Here is a 16,161-nt window from a genome sequence, read left to right as displayed (position 1 = left end):
GTCAACTAAAAATAATTTAATCTCTGTCAAGTCATGCTCCTTTGAAATCAACATATACTGTATTAGAGGAGGCAATCTGAGCATTCAGAATGACCACAATGATGGGGCAAGAGCCCCTTGTAAATGCAGCCATAGCTGCGAAAGTGTTTGCTACCAGTCCGTTCTACGAGTACATAAATGAGCTGTCACAGTTATTGTTCAGGTATCTTGGGAAGGTGCTGTAGTAGTGTTGTCTTTGCGATATCACATTTTCCCATCATCTGTGGTGCACAGATGATGTCATTTACATAAGCATAGTTGGCAAAGTTACCCAGTAAAGCCACAAATTTGGGTGTATCTTCCATGATTCTGCGATTTTTTTAATATAAGCTTGGCACTCTGAAGCCCGTGGCCGGATGTTCTGGTTGAAATGTTGGTAGATTGGGTATGGAGCTGGGTTTTAATGTAACTCCACTGAAATCTTGTTTGTGCTGTGATGGCATAATCACTCCAAGCTCAGAGGGTAAGTGCTCGTGGCACATTCCCAACCTGGGTGGAAAACCAGGACACATGTCACAAGGTCCAACAAGCTGAGCTCCATATTCTGTAAAGAACAAATTTTACTGGACTGAGACTAGAGCAGGGAAACACACTCAAGTGGGCATTATAAAGTCTGGCATTTGTTGTTTGAGCAAGAACATGATGACATGGAACATACTGTGTCAGAACACCACTTTCACATTTCAATTCCATTGCATATTGAGCAGAGGATTCGAAAATGTTTTCCAGTTATCTCTGGAGTCACTGTTCTGAAGTATTTGTCTGAAAAAATGATGTTCCATTGCTGGGATTACTACTGTGTTGTAGAACACACTTCTAAAGCAGAGACCAAACTAGCTGTACTTTCTGGGGTTACCACAGTAGGTCCTCTGTGTGGGAAGTGTAGTGAATGGAACTCTAAAACCACAGAATACAGTTCTCTGGTGAGTTGTGTTGATGAGTCATCTGCACTACTAAGCTGAGAGGACAATTTTAGATAAGACTTTAAAGTGCTATCTTTTTTGTGTTCCAATTTTGTTGAAATAAGACCTATATGTTGCCCCAAGGTACAGTCTTGTTACCTTTGAAAACCCTACGAAAATTCTTCTGGTAGTTTTGGAGATTAAACAATGGAAACTCCAAGCTGGAATAGTAACAATATTAGGAATAAGACAGATTGCTACTCATGGTAAAGATGACATTTGCAGAGAGGCACAACGAAAAGGCTGTAACACATGTAACTGTCGGCCAGAGCCTTCCTCAACAAAGAAAAGATGAACACTTTCACACAGGTGACAGAAGGCTTTGATGATAGCTATATGTGTGACAGTCTTTTCGTTGTGTCTGTCTGCAACTCAGCAATTCATCTTCATGGTGAGAAGCAATTTACCCTGTTCCTAATATCGTAGTTTTGGAGATCAGCATGTTCAAACAGGCAGAAACAACAGTTTTATTATCATTTAGATGACTCCTCGCAACTGTGGGATTGTTATTTACATCAGCCTATATTTGTCTTGGCTTATTTGTCCCATCTACTACCAGCTTCATAGTGAAAAGCGCATAAATTGGAGCTGAGATTCAGTCACACAAAATTGCATTAACTATCAACATATCACAGTGTGAGGTCTGCAGGCAGTCAGTACTACTGAGGTTGCTAGTAGTTCAGCTGTTGTGCTCACAGCACTTTCAAAAAATCCATTACATATGCTACTAATAGTATCAGTTACAATATCAAATACTGTTAATTCAAAATTAGAAGTTTTAGTTCGGTGACATGGGTGTTTTACTGTAAACATTAAAACATGCTAACAATATTATAAAAAGGAAAGTTGCTACTCACCGTATAGCAGAGATGCTGAGTCACAGATAGGCACAACAAAAATATTGTAACAAATAAAGCTTTACACACACACACACACACACACACACACACACACACACACACACACACACAGACACACACACACGCTCGACCCCCCCCCCCCCCCCAAAAAAAAAAAAAAAACACACACACACACACTGCAGTTGTGTGTGTGTGTGTGTGTGTGTGTGTGTGTGTGTGTGTGTGTGGTCTATTTTTGACGAAGGCCTTACTAGCTGAAAGCTTTACTTGGTCTTTTTGTTGTGACTATCTACGACTCATCATCTCCGCTATATGGTGAGTAGCAACTTTCCTTTTCATAATATTGTTACATTCCATCCTGGATTTTCCATTACATTATGCTTAAGGAATATAGTGCGCTTTGGCTGTCAAATTCCTGGGTCTACAGAAAACTTGGCAGTCATAACAGGTATTTGAAACCACCTTTTCCAAAAGCAAGTTCCTCCAGTGCAATCAGCATCAAGTCACAGTTGTTGTTGTCTTCAGTCCAGAGACTGGTTTGATACAGCTCTCCACACTACTCTATACTGTGCAAGCTTCTTCATCTCCAAGTACCTACTGCAACCTACTTCCTTCTGAATCTGCTCAGTGTATTCACCTCTTGGTCTCCCTCTGATTTTTACCCTCCGTGCTGCCTTCCAATACTAAACTGGTGATCTGTTGATACCTCAGAATGTGTTCTACCAACTGATCGATCCCTTCTTCTAATCAAGTTAAATTCCTTTTCTCCCCAGTTCTATTCAGTGCCTCCTCATTAGTTACGTGATCTACTCATCTAATTTTCAGCATTCTTCTGTAACACTACATTTCGAAAGCTAATCTCTTCTTGTCTAAACTATTTATCATCCATGTTTCACTTCCATATATGGCTACACTCCATACAAATACTTTCAGAAAAAGACTTCCCGACCCTTGAATCTACAACTGATGTTAACAAACTTTTCTTCAGAAATGCTTTCCTTGCCATAGCCAGTCTACATTTTATATCCTCTCTATTTCGACCATCATCAATTATTTTGCTCCCCAAATAGCAAAACTCATCAACTACTTGAAGTGTCTCATTTCCTAACCTAATTCCCTCAGCATCTCTGATTTAATTCGACTACATTCCATTATCCTCATTTTGCTTTTGTTGATGTTCATCTTATATCCTCCTTTCAAGACACTATCCATTCCGTTTAACTGCTCATCCAGGTCCTTTGCTGCTGTCTCTGTCAGAGTTACAATGTCATTGGCAAACCTTAAAGTTTTTATTTCTTCTCCACGGATTTTAATTCCTATTCAAAATTCTTCTTTTGTTTCTTTTACTGTTTGCTCAATATATAGATTGAATAACATTGGGGTAGGCTACAACCCTGTCTCTCTCCCTTGCCAACCACTGGTTCCTCTTTCATGCCCGTTGTCTCTTATGACAGCCATCTGGTTTCTGAACCAATTGTAAATAGCCTTTCGCTTCCTGTATTTGACATCTGCCACCTTCAGAATTTGAAAGTGAGTATTCCCATCAACATTGTCAAAAGCTTTCTCTAAGTCGACAAATCACAGTAAGAATTTAAAACTTCATGCATAGGCTAAAACAGATTTGTAGACAATGCCTACCTTTCCTCAGAATACTCAGATGTATGTGTGATCTTTTTGGAATGTAAAATTTGTAATCTTCCCATGAGAATGTCAGATGACTACAGTGATATTACTATGAATTATGAAGCAGTAGGAGTACACAAAGCAACTGATACAATGTCTGAAATCAGCTCTGTTAACAGAAGTCACTGTTCCCACTTATATCCATGAAGGCAAGAGATATTTCAAGCCATCTGTTCTCACACTTAAGAATATTGTTAACCAACAATGAGTAATCAACAGCCACAAAGAACTATGAAGTCTTTCAAGATACTCAAGTAGTTGAACTGCTGCTTCAGCTGTTGATCCATTTGTGTAAAATCTATTGGGCAGATGAAAACTGCAGCAATGACTTCCACACAGTTGACACCTGCTTTCACTTCATAACAGCTATAAAAGCTGCTTCTTCAGTCTATATTTAGACTGTGAGGCTGAATCAAACTACCTAAACAAGAACTACAGAGAATCCATTTAAGTGAACACCCTTGTCTCTCAAGACCCACTGATTTCATTTTTTAAATAAATACTTATAATAAAGTGTAGGTATTAATCAAACAATGGAAAATCCAGGATGGAATGTAACACTATTACGAGAAGGAAAGTTGTTACTCACCATATAGCTGAGATGGCCAATGACCGAAAGCTTTAATAGTGAGTCTTTTTGTTGTGCCTATCTGCGACTCAGCATCTCCACTATATCATGCATAGCAACTTTCCTTCTCATAATAAAATGCAGGTATTTCTTTTTGTTTTTGAGAATGGTTTTTGAGAATGTTTCAGTGAAAAACACATTCTGCATGCTTTGGCATTGATGTGTGTTAAAAAAAAGTGTTCCATGTGAGGAAATGTAGGTTAAAGGATGAAAACAAAAGTATACATTTACCATTCACACATAATGAAATTTAACTCATAAAATCATCACAGTCGAAGCAAAGTTTAATGCATTGCTACTGCTATAAGTTCAGATTATGTTTCAAACAGTAGATCTTTGTTATCATTTGAGTAATTTTTGCAGAGCCACTGTTTTATACAGAATGCACACAAACTTCTTCCCAATCACTGCCAATACTAAATTACACCTGAACTTGTCTCAGCATAAATTAGTTAACTACATGATTATGTCCAAAGGTAAACAATTTTGTGAGGAAAGACAAATCTTATAGAGCAACCATTATGCAGCAGATTCTACTCAAAAAGTCTTTCTCTCTCTCTCTCTCTCTCTCTCTCTCTCTCTCTCTCTCTCTCCCTCTCTCTCTCTCGCTGACACACAGCCTATCCCAGAATGTTCAACTGTTAATGAACAGTTAACAAGCTACCATCCACTAAAAATTACCCAGTAAAAAGGTCCATTTGAAATACTCCATGACATCCGTAATGCTATGTTAGACAGAGCAGAGGATGCCTTTCCTTTGGTTTTAAGACATTACCACCTGAAAATAAATGATCGATGTTTGTGATGAAAGTTAATTTGTAGCAAGCTGCAAGCAATGTGTGTAATACTTCATGTGTTAGTAGTCAGTTGAAATGTTCATTGTGGATCCATTCAAACAATTGTGTGAGATTGAATGACAGTTCAGTTCTTAAATCCATATCCTTGTCCAGCTATCCCAATTTGAAATTACCACAATTTCACTAAATTGTGTATTGCACATACAGGGCTGGTTCTTTCGAAAAGGCATGGTTTCCTTCCCCTAACAGACATTTTACTACATCACTAGTAACATCATTGCTGAGGGGACATTAACCCAAATTTTTATATTTCCAGGACTATTAGTGAAACACTGTAGCCTTTCCACGCCATGATAAATTAAAAAAGGAATAGTATGTGTGTTACGTGGTGACGTGTATGATTTAGTGTGATTTCCCAGGATTATTCTACTTTCACTCTGCAGAACATTTAAATAATGATACAACAGCTCTTTAGCCAACAATGCGTATGTAGTAGAGATGAAGAAGTTTTAAGCAACCATATTATATAAGGTAAAAATTTGCAGTGTTTTTGCTATATAAATAAATACTATGTGAATTCATGTTGTAAAACTTTATTCCCAATTTTTGATATAGCTGCCTCAAGTAAAATAAATGATAAACAACTGATGAGAAATTGTCATCAGTTACACAGATAATGTAACATCAGATCATTCATTTAAAAACTGTTCTGGAATGCTATATAAATGATATTTCTTGTTCAGCCTTCACAAGGAGATAAAACATCTCACCAACAAAATCAGACAAAATTCACAAGCACATAAATTATAATATTAAACTATTCAAAATAACACAGATATTTATACTATCTGTCTAGGTCAAAACCATATGATTTACATTATTTACAAGTTCTCAAGTAGTATCAAACAAGACAATAATCTCATTCTTACGAAAGACTGCATCGTAATTGTTTTAAACAAAACAACACACCATGTTTGTCATATAAATTCTTCATCCTACAGGACAGTAGAAAATGGCATTTAAAAATATATAAAAGTGGAAGCATTCATATACATCAAAGATACACAGTCATTCATTTACATTACTCCTTGTGGTTCAGAAACTGTGCTCATTACTTTCTTTTTATTGTGAAATCTATTCTCTTTAGTTCTGTTTTCTTGAAAACACAGTAGTGTCTTTAACTTACTTTTTTAAATTTTGTATTGGGTATGTTAAATGTTTTACTACCAAATGTTTAGGTGCATCAAAATGCCAAACATTACAGTGTTTAGTTCACTGGCTCTCAGGGGCTTTTATTGGTGTTAAAAGCCATACACAGTTTGAGGACCACAAGGTTACCTTTGCAATACAGTTCGTTATCACATAACATAATACTGACAAAATATTATGAGAGTCTTACATGTTTATCTCACTCAGTACAATAGGAGTTTACATTATGTACACAATGATATTACATTCTATTATATTTAATACTGTCCTGCAATTTGACTCTGTGTGTATTCTAAAGTAAAAAAATAGCTGTTCAATATTTCTTCCTTATCAGAATATCTACAAAAATATGAACTTCAAAAGACTATGCCTTTTAATGTGAGCTGCAGGTTAATAAAACATTTCGTGCTTTGTTCGAACAGATTAATTTTGTGTTTGTTTGTCTTGGAGAGACAGAAATGATAACATAATTTGCAGAAGTTTGATCACAAATTCTATAAAGATAGTATTTATAAATGTGAACACCATCATTCTTTTTGTTTTCCCTTATTAATCTTCCTCTAAAATTGCTGCAACTATTATTGTGTTTTCTCTTTATCATCATAGTTTAAAAAAGAAATATTACATGGATTTACAATATTTACAAAATTCAAGAAAAGTAAAAAAGTCATTTTCCAGTTATTTTCAGGAATGCCAAGTAAATTTCTTATTTTTCAGAAAAGCAGAATGAGGAGCAAACATAGCACACTGCTAGATGATGTTTCTGGCTGAATACCAGCTGAAAAAATCATCAGTCAAGAGGAACACTCAAGGAGTAACCCACTTCCGAGAGTACTGTCTCTCTCCGATGAAATCTTTAGGCTGACCTTTCAGAACACTTATAGTCAGATCACCTTACAGACACATACAAAATATATCAAGATCTATACAAGAGAAAAGGCCTTTAAAGAACTATGTTAAAATAAATTGTTACAACAATAAAGAAAAGGTACACCACAATTAATAAATTAACATTACATAACAACACTTATGTGAAATGGTTGCCGGCAACTACAGCTTAAATAGCTTTGTGATTGACAGCAGTGGTGGGAGGCAGTTGTGCTAGTGTGCAGGCAGCCAAATTTCGCAAAGCTCTGCAAAACAGCAACACAGTGAGCATGTAGTGCTCAAGAAAGAGTACAGTTAACTGCTCCCTTGAACTCACTAAAAGTCAATGACAATGTTATTTTAATAGAAGTAGATTGCCGTTATTAACACACAAATATCTTATTACAGCTGCCTGACAAAAGTTCAATTCTCCTTTTAATCCTACCTGGCAAAACGTTTAAACTAGTTGTATTTGAAACAAGAAGACACAACAAGTGACCTGGTGATTCAAAAAATATTCGTTTAACTGAGATCTGAAGTAATGTTCTAATTTATGAACTTGGGAATTGTAACACAATTATACTGAGAAAATATAAGATATGTAAATATTAATGATACATCTTTGATCTGCAACAGAAGATTCATTCTCTGGATTAAAAAAAAAAAAAAAAAAAAAAAAAAAAAAAAAAAAAAAAAAAAAAAAAAACGCTGGGAGACAGGGGATAAACATGTTAGAGCAATGAGCTTGACAATTTCAAAGTAGTTCATACCCCCATGTGGGTAGTGAAGACAGCAAAGATTGCCAATTATGAAATGCAATGGATGAGAAAGATGTATAGCTGCAGATGTATGTGAAATAAGTAAAAAAAATTATTTTGGGAGAGCATAAAAAGTTGGATGTAAGAAAATTTAATTGGAAGTAGCAAAGAATGAACAAAATTCTAAGAAACTAATGGTATCTTTTTTTTTAAAAAATAAAAATAATGAAGTAATATGGATGATGCTACTGTTGAAAAAGGTCATGGGAGATGGTGACCATCAATCCTTATGCTTAAAACTCATCACATTAGTCCTGGAATGAGGAGATCAATGTAGCCCAAACAGAACAACAGTCATCATGAACCATTTATTTGCAATGTGGAGCACATTCTTTATCTTAGATGATTTGCAATAGGAGACAGTAGAAATTCATCACATGAAAACCTGTATGTGCAGGAGATATCTTCCTGCAAATGCATGGCTGTGAATTGTGTCTGGCGAACAACTGAAGTTAGCGATATATGTCAAGTGAGGTATGCAGGATGGCTCTCATTACAGAGATCAGTCATATAAAAAATTATCATGTCAGAGATAATATTATGTATATGAGAAAATTTCCCATTGACAGCTACACAGCTGGTTCCCCACCCACCCACCGACAGTTTTAATCATATGTTGCTTAGAAAGCTATTAATGCACAAGATTAAGAGTAGCTGTGAAAAACAGAACTATTAGGATGTCACTGAAAATTATGCTGATGCAAAGGAACAACAGTTTTCACTTATCTGCATTTGTTTTCAATCTATTATCTCACCATTATTATATGCCCTTTGTGCTTATCAACAGTTTCCACTTTTGTAAATTACATTAAAATATTTGCAATCTATTTTCTTCCATTATGTTGTTGCACAGAGGACTAGGGTAATTAATTTCCTTCCTAGTATCTTTGTCAACTTTGGACACATATTACAATCACATTTCAGTCGTAAAGCCTGAGAAATGAACCTTCTGTTTCATAAGTTCGAGTTTAATCATTGTCTATCTTATGTTTCTGTTGCTCCTATACCAATGTCAGTACTTACCCAATTGAGAATAGTACAAATTTTTTTCAGTATCTATCTAATCAGTTCTCTTCATAGGTTTGCAACAGTTCTGTAATCACACCACTAACTTTACTGGCAGCAGGAGTGATGCTCTGCCATTAAAGATAAAGTCATTACATAAATGACTCTACTACAAAATCTGCAGTCAGATACTGCCAGTCTGAACAAGACATTAACTAACAGGTTCATAAGTAATCTTCTATAACCAAGATTCAATAACAGCACCTTAAATTGTACAAATAACAAAAATAAAAAAGGAATCCAATGGACGCAACAAGAAGCAATAGCTTTGAGTATTATGTAATAAAATAATGAATAAGGCAGTTCCATTTTCAAACAGTTTGATTAAACATAATCAGTTTTGGCCTTAAAAAAATTAGTTTCAAGAGACAACAGATACTTGAATAACAAAAATGGAGAATACTTATTGCATGGAATGACTAAGAGAGTGTAAGGGTAATTACAGTGCACTATATGACTGACATAATACGTTACAACCTACAAGTTGCCCAGACTACAGTAGACAGCCAGAAATTCATTGTAGTAATTCATCTCCATCTCCCATCACCGAAGGAAATCCACTTCTTTGAAGGTTAGCAACTATCAATTACTTCAATCTGTGAGTATTCCCACTTTCTATTACAGTCTTGACTTAGATCTTAATGTCATAACTAGTAAGCTTATTACCATTATTTCTTGTAAGAACATTACAGCTCATCAGTTGCTTTCTTCCCCCCTCCCTACAAGCTATTTTGACTATCATTTACTTTCAGAATATTAGTTACTGGCACTTTACTTTGTAGATAAAAAAAATCACATTATTCAGATTATATAATATAATCTCCCTTATAGTAAAATTATGAAAAGGATAGATCGCTACTCACCATATAGACAGGATCCTGAGTCGCACATAAGCACAACAAAAGGGCTGTCAAACAATCAAGCTTTTGGCTAGAAAGGCCTTCATCGGAATTAGAGAACACTTATACACACACTCATGCAAAAGCAGCTCACACACAGATGACCACAGTCTCTGGCTGCCGAGGTCAAGACTGCAAACAGCAGCCCACGATTGTGGTCAAGTTTGTGAGAGTTGCATTTGCGTGTGTTTTTTCTCTAATTCCAGTGAAGGTCTTTCTGGCTGAAAGCTTACTAGTTTGAAAGTCTTTTTGTTGTGCCTATATGGCGAGTATCAATCCATCCTTTTCATAATATTGTCATTATTTCATCCCGCATTTTCCCTTGTTTGATTATCTCCCTTACACTTTATTACTCACATATTGTTGCTTATTTATTATTCAGGTATCTGCCGCTGCTTTAAATGACATTTTTTACTGTCAAAACTGGTCATTCTTACTAAAACTGTTTGCAAATGGACTGTTCTGTTCACCAGCTACCATAGAGTGGTGGAGTGACTCAAAATCTCAATATGGAGAAAATGATTATAGAATAATCTTACTAATACAGGTACCATCATTAATCGGAAAAAAATAACACAGAGAGCTTGCCTTTTCATTAGATTCTAATCTACATATCTAACGAGTTTTGAAAGCAGATGCATGTTTCATTTCATTATTTAACTAGTTGTGGGAGTTATCTTATTTACAATTCAAAAATGTACATATTAATTCCAGAATTTTTATGACAACCTTCTCACAACAAAATTTAAACATGCAATATTTTCTCTGCATTCAGTTGTTTTTATTCCTAACCAGGACTTAAGGAACAGAAGTGCTCCAGCATTATTACACATATTTTGTTTCACAGTCACAGGTCTTAGAATTACTTTGTGCATAGCTTACTGATTACTCAAACCCAAAAACAACTATAACTTCTGTAATAATACTTGCTGTTTCAAACAAAATGTTTGGAATGGACATGAGGAAGAATGTGAGTCCTTTGGTACAGAAGATATGTATTTGAAAATTACTGCACGGGTTCTGATCTGTGTACACTACATTCTGCAAATTGTAAGAAATACTGTTATACATCTTATGTCGGTGCATGACTACTTCTGCGCCTCAGAAATGCTCTTCCATTTAAAGGATAAACACGTGCGAGAAGAATAAGTGATGATGCTAATGCTAAACGAACAGGTGCATCAGATCCCCCTGGGAGCTGAACAAACAGTGTCCCAACAGCAGCGACACCATCATCTGTTGGTTCAACAGCAACTGGTCTTACGTCTCCCACAGTAACAGGTGGCTGCTTCCGCAACCTCCTCCTATGAGGTGACTGTGCTGATGAAGGAGATGGCAGCATCTGCAGCTGGTCACTGTCATCATTTAGAGAATCCAGAAGTAGAGTAACAGATGCAAATGGCCTTTTCGCCATGTGTAACATTTCAACAGCGTGTCTGTGGCGGTCCCGTCGTAAGTCCGCTGCTTGTTTGGCTTTCCATGCTACAACACAGGCAGCAAGAAAGAGGAAGAAGCAAGAGAAAAAGACTGAAAAGAAAACAAATAAGTCTATGTGAAGTTGGTCTTGTCTGAAAAATATTGTACCATATGCGACATTGGAAGTATTGTTCCCAGATGTGCTTGCAACAAGAGCCATGTAAAACTTTGTCATGTTAAGTTCATGGCTATCTTGGGGCAATGTTAAGACCAATCTGTTATGTACATTACGCACAATTAATATTGTATTTTTCTCTGTCACTGTTATATATGTTGTAAGACTTTCTGGAAGAGCTTCAAGAATGAGAAGTTTGTGCTTTCGCCAAAGATTATTTCGAATCACTTCTGCAGTGTAAACTGGCAGTGGATCATCAAGCATTCTTATTTCAGTTGCTGCGTTATCAGTGGTATCCACTAATGAGTATTGGAATAGTTTGTCCAGGTCAACCTAGAAAGAAAATCCAATATTTAATTAAAGAATGACATTGTAATAATTTGAAAAAATACTTCAAAAAGTAAACAGGCAAGATGAGTTTTTTGAAATAAGTAAATTCACATATAAAACGTCTCTCCTTGCACCCAATTACTAATTAATTGTTCAAATTCTTTTTTATTCTATACTTCTAAGCATAAACTCATACAACAATAATCCTTGAATGCCCAAGGTCTTCGTCCAAGATCTGAAGACAAATATAAATAAATAATAATAATTTCTTTTGGTGCCTAGCGAATTTGACATGGTCAGCAGTTTATAAGGAGCCATCAGAGAAGTGGAAATCAAGATTTGGAAGATTGTCATTGAGCTGAGAAGGACTGGGTCAGACTGATTTAGGATTAGGTATTTAAAGTCTGGAAGAAAGAGCAGAGGCAGTTCTTGCTAATGAGTCCAGATCTTTAAGATGTTAGAAATTAGTCTGAACCAAACGATGTATCTTGGCGGCCTTATACACTGAGGTGACAGAAATCATGGGATACTGCGTAATATTGTGTCAGACTTCCTTTTGCCCAGCGTAGTTCAGCAGTTTGATGTGGCATGGACTCAAGAAGTCTGCAAGTCCACTGCAGGAATCCTGAGCAATGAAGCCTCAACAGCTGTCCGCCAGTACAGGATTTTGTGCATGAACTGGCATCTTGATGATATCCCATAAATGTGTGATGGCACTCATGTCGGACAAATCACTCACTCAAAGTGTCCAGAATGTTTTTTGAACAAATCACAAACAAATGTGGCCTGATGACAAGGCGCACTGTCATCTATAAAATCTCCATCATTGCTTGGGAACAGGAAGCTCTGAATTTGAAGCAGCAAATGGACTCGAACTAGCTGAACATAACCATTTCCAATCCATCATTGATTCATTTGGACCAGAGAACCCAGTCCATTCCATGTAAACAAAGCCCATACCATTATGGAGCCACCACCAGCTTGCACAGTGCCTTGTTGACAACTTGGATCCATGGCTTTGCGAGGTCTTCACCATGTTCGAATACTGCCATCAGCTTTTACCAACTGAAATTGGGAATTATTTGATCAGGCCACAATTTTTCAGTCCAACCAATATAGTCACGAGTCCAGGAGAGGTGCTGCAGGTGATGCCGTCCTCTTACCAAAGGCACTTGTAATTGATCATCTGCTGCCACAGACAATGAATGCCAAATATCACCACACTGCCCTAACGGATATGCTCATTGCAAGTCCCATATTGATTTCCTCATGCAGTGTAGCTTGTCTGATAGCACTGACAACTCTTGTAAATGCCACTGCTATAGGTCATTAACAGAACGTCGTCGGCCACTGCAATGTCTGTGGTGAGAGGTAATGCCTGACATTTGATATCCTAGGTACAATCTTGACATTATGGCTCTCGAAATAATGAGTTCCCTAATGACTTCTGAAATGAAATGCTCCATTCGTCTAGATTCAACTACCATTCCATATTTGTAGTCTTAATTCACACTGTGCAGGCATAATAACACAGGAAACCTTTCCACATGAATCACCTGAGTACAAATGACAGCTCAGCCATTGCACTGCTGTTTTGTGTATGCAATAGTACTGCCATCTGTATATGTACAAGGGGGGTTAAAAAGTTTCTAGCCAAAAAATAAAGAATGACAGAAATTTCATAACACTAATTTATTTTTCAATATAATACCTGTATACACTAATACACTTGTGGACACACTCGGACGACTTATGCAAACCATTCAAATAAAAGGTCTTTGATTTCGAGTCCAACAAGCATCAGTCACTGCATCATAATTGTCAAATTGTCATCCTTTGAGGTGTTCTTTTAGGTTTGGGAAAGGAAAAAAGTCTGATGGAGTCAATCTGGAGAGTGCACAAAAATGTTATGAGCATGCCCGTGCGAGATCCCAAATGAGGTTTCAATGTGCTGCAATGTTGTTCGACAATCCTGCAAAATCATATCATGAAATGTAGTCACTTATTCATCAGTGGCAAAGATGACAGGCCTTCCGTTCTTTGCTGCATCTTCCACACTCGTTCTTTCACATTTGAAGTCGGACATCCAGTTTCTCACTGCAGCATAAGACGGAGCAGTCCTTAAGTGTATTCCGCATGTCCTCCGCAATTTTCTTTGGCATCATTCCCTTCAAATGAAGATATTCAATCACAGCACGGTTCTTGATTCTCTCGATATTCACCGTTTTGCTTATGCTACGGTATACAATGCATCATAGTGGGAAAACTAACAAAGCTGGAGCCATGAAATTTGGCTTGCATTCCCACGAAGGGTCACCAAAAAAGTAGGTGATGTTATTTGTGAGAGACATTACAGTAACTACCTTGGGCTAAAAGCTTTCCGACTGCCCCTCGTACATACCACTATCCCATGACTTTTGTCACCTCAGTGTAAAGAGGTTGGCATACATAAATGTTATGTATTTCTCCTGGAAAGTTCTGCAGATTTGTTCTTCAAAGCAGAAATAATTATGATCTAGAATACAACTGGCTAAGTTCATAAAGAGAAGGTTGGTTTGGTATCGGTAGGATGCTACAAAAAGTGGTGTTCTGTTGCAGAAAGAATCTACAAATATAGTGAAAATGAACAGAAAATGATTAAATTAAAAAAAATGAAAGTAATGTCAGCAGTTGTTTGGAACCAGTCAAATGTCTAGAAGAACCAGTTAAATGTCTACAAGAAGAGAATAGAAGCTTTCGAAATGTGGTGCTACAGAAGAATACTGAAGATTAGATGGGTAGATCACATAAGTAATGAGGAGGTATTGAATAGAATTGGGAGGAAGGGGAGTTTGTGGCACAACTTGACTAGAAGGAGGTATCGGTTGGTAGGACATGTTTTGAGGCATCAGGGGATCACAAATTTAGCATTGGAGGGCAGCGTGGAGGGTAAAAATCGTAGAGGGATACCAAGAGATGAATACACTAAGCAAATTCAGAAGGATGTAGGTTGCAGTAGGTACTGGGAGATGAAGAAGCTTGCACAGGATAGAGTAGCATGGAGAGCTGCATCAAACCAGTCTCTGGATTGAAGACCACAACAACAACAAATGTCTAGTATTATACAGGGAGTTACAAAAAGGTACGGCCAAACTTTCAGGAAACATTGGTCACACACAAATAAAGATAAGGTGTTATGTGGACATGTGTCTGGAAACGCTTAATTTCCATGTTAGAGCTCATTTTAGTTTCGTCAGTATGTACTGTACTTCCTCGATTCACCGCCAGTTGGCCCAATTGAAGGAAGGTAATGCTGACTTCGGTGCTTGTGTTGACATGCGACTCATTGCTCTACAGTACTAGCATATAGCACATCAGTACGTAGCATCAACAGGTTAGTGTTCATCACGAACGTGGTTTTGCAGTCAGTGCAATGTTTACAAATGCGGAGTTGACAGATGCCCATTTAATGTATGGATTAACATTGGACAATAGCCGTGGCATGGTACGTTTGTATCGAGACAGATTTCCAGAACGAAGGTGTCCCGACAGGAAGAAGTTCGAAGCAATTGATCGGCGTCTTAGGGAGCATGGAACATTCCAGCCTATGACTCACGACTGGGGAAGACCTAGAACGACGAGGACACCTGCAATGGACGACACAATTCTTCGTGCAGTTGACGGTAATCCTAATGTCAGCATCAGAGAAGTTGCTGCTGTACAAGATAACGTTGACCACATCACTATATGGAGAGAACAAGTTGTTTCCATACCATGTACAGCGTGTGCAGGCACTATCAACAGCTGATTGGCCGCCACGGGTACACTTCTGCGAATGGTTCATCCAACAATGTGTCTATCCTCATTTCAGTGCAAATGTTCTCTTTACAGATGAGGCTTCATTCCAACGTGATCAAATTGTAAATTTTCACAATCAACATGTGTGGGCTGACGAGAATCCGCACGCAATTGTGCAATCATGTCATCAACACAGACTTTCTGTGAACGTTTGGGCAGGCATTGTTAGTGATGTCTTGATTGGGCCCCATGTTCTTCCACCTACGCTTAATTGAGGACGTTATCATGATTTCATAAGGGATACTCTACCTGTGCTGCTAGAACATGTGCCTTTACAAGTACGACATAACATGTGGTTCATGTACGATAGAGCTCCTGCACATTTCAGTCGAAGTGTTCATACGCTCCTCAACAACAGATTCGGTGACCGATGGATTGGTAGAGGCGGACCAATTCCATGGCCTCCACGCTCTCCTGACCTCAACCCTCTTGACTTTCATTTATGGGGGCATTTGAAAGCTCATGTCTAAGCAACCCTGGTATCAAATGTAGCGACTCTCCATGCTCGTATTGTGGACAGCTGTGATATGATATGCCATTCTCCAGGGCTGCATCAGCGCATCAGGGATTCCAAGC

The 16,161-nt window shown here is 37.5% G+C and overlaps 1 protein-coding gene across 2 annotated transcripts in view; it reads right to left on the bottom strand.

Moving 5' to 3' along the window:
* Positions 1–5,546: 5,546 nt before the first annotated feature.
* Positions 5,547–16,161, bottom strand: part of LOC126272042 (multiple epidermal growth factor-like domains protein 8) — a 371,715-nt gene continuing 361,100 nt past the window's right edge. For both annotated transcript variants that reach the window (XM_049974556.1, XM_049974557.1), the window contains exon 40: positions 5,547–11,751. In XM_049974556.1, the coding sequence (XP_049830513.1) occupies positions 10,900–11,751 (852 nt within the window). In that variant the 3' untranslated portion in view covers positions 5,547–10,899. The remainder of the gene's footprint in view (positions 11,752–16,161) is intronic.

Source organism: Schistocerca gregaria, chromosome 5 (genome assembly GCF_023897955.1).
Source record: "Schistocerca gregaria isolate iqSchGreg1 chromosome 5, iqSchGreg1.2, whole genome shotgun sequence".
NCBI lineage: Eukaryota > Metazoa > Arthropoda > Insecta > Orthoptera > Acrididae > Schistocerca > Schistocerca gregaria.
Note: the sequence above shows the minus strand (reverse complement) of the source record. Positions and strands in the feature narration are given on the sequence as shown.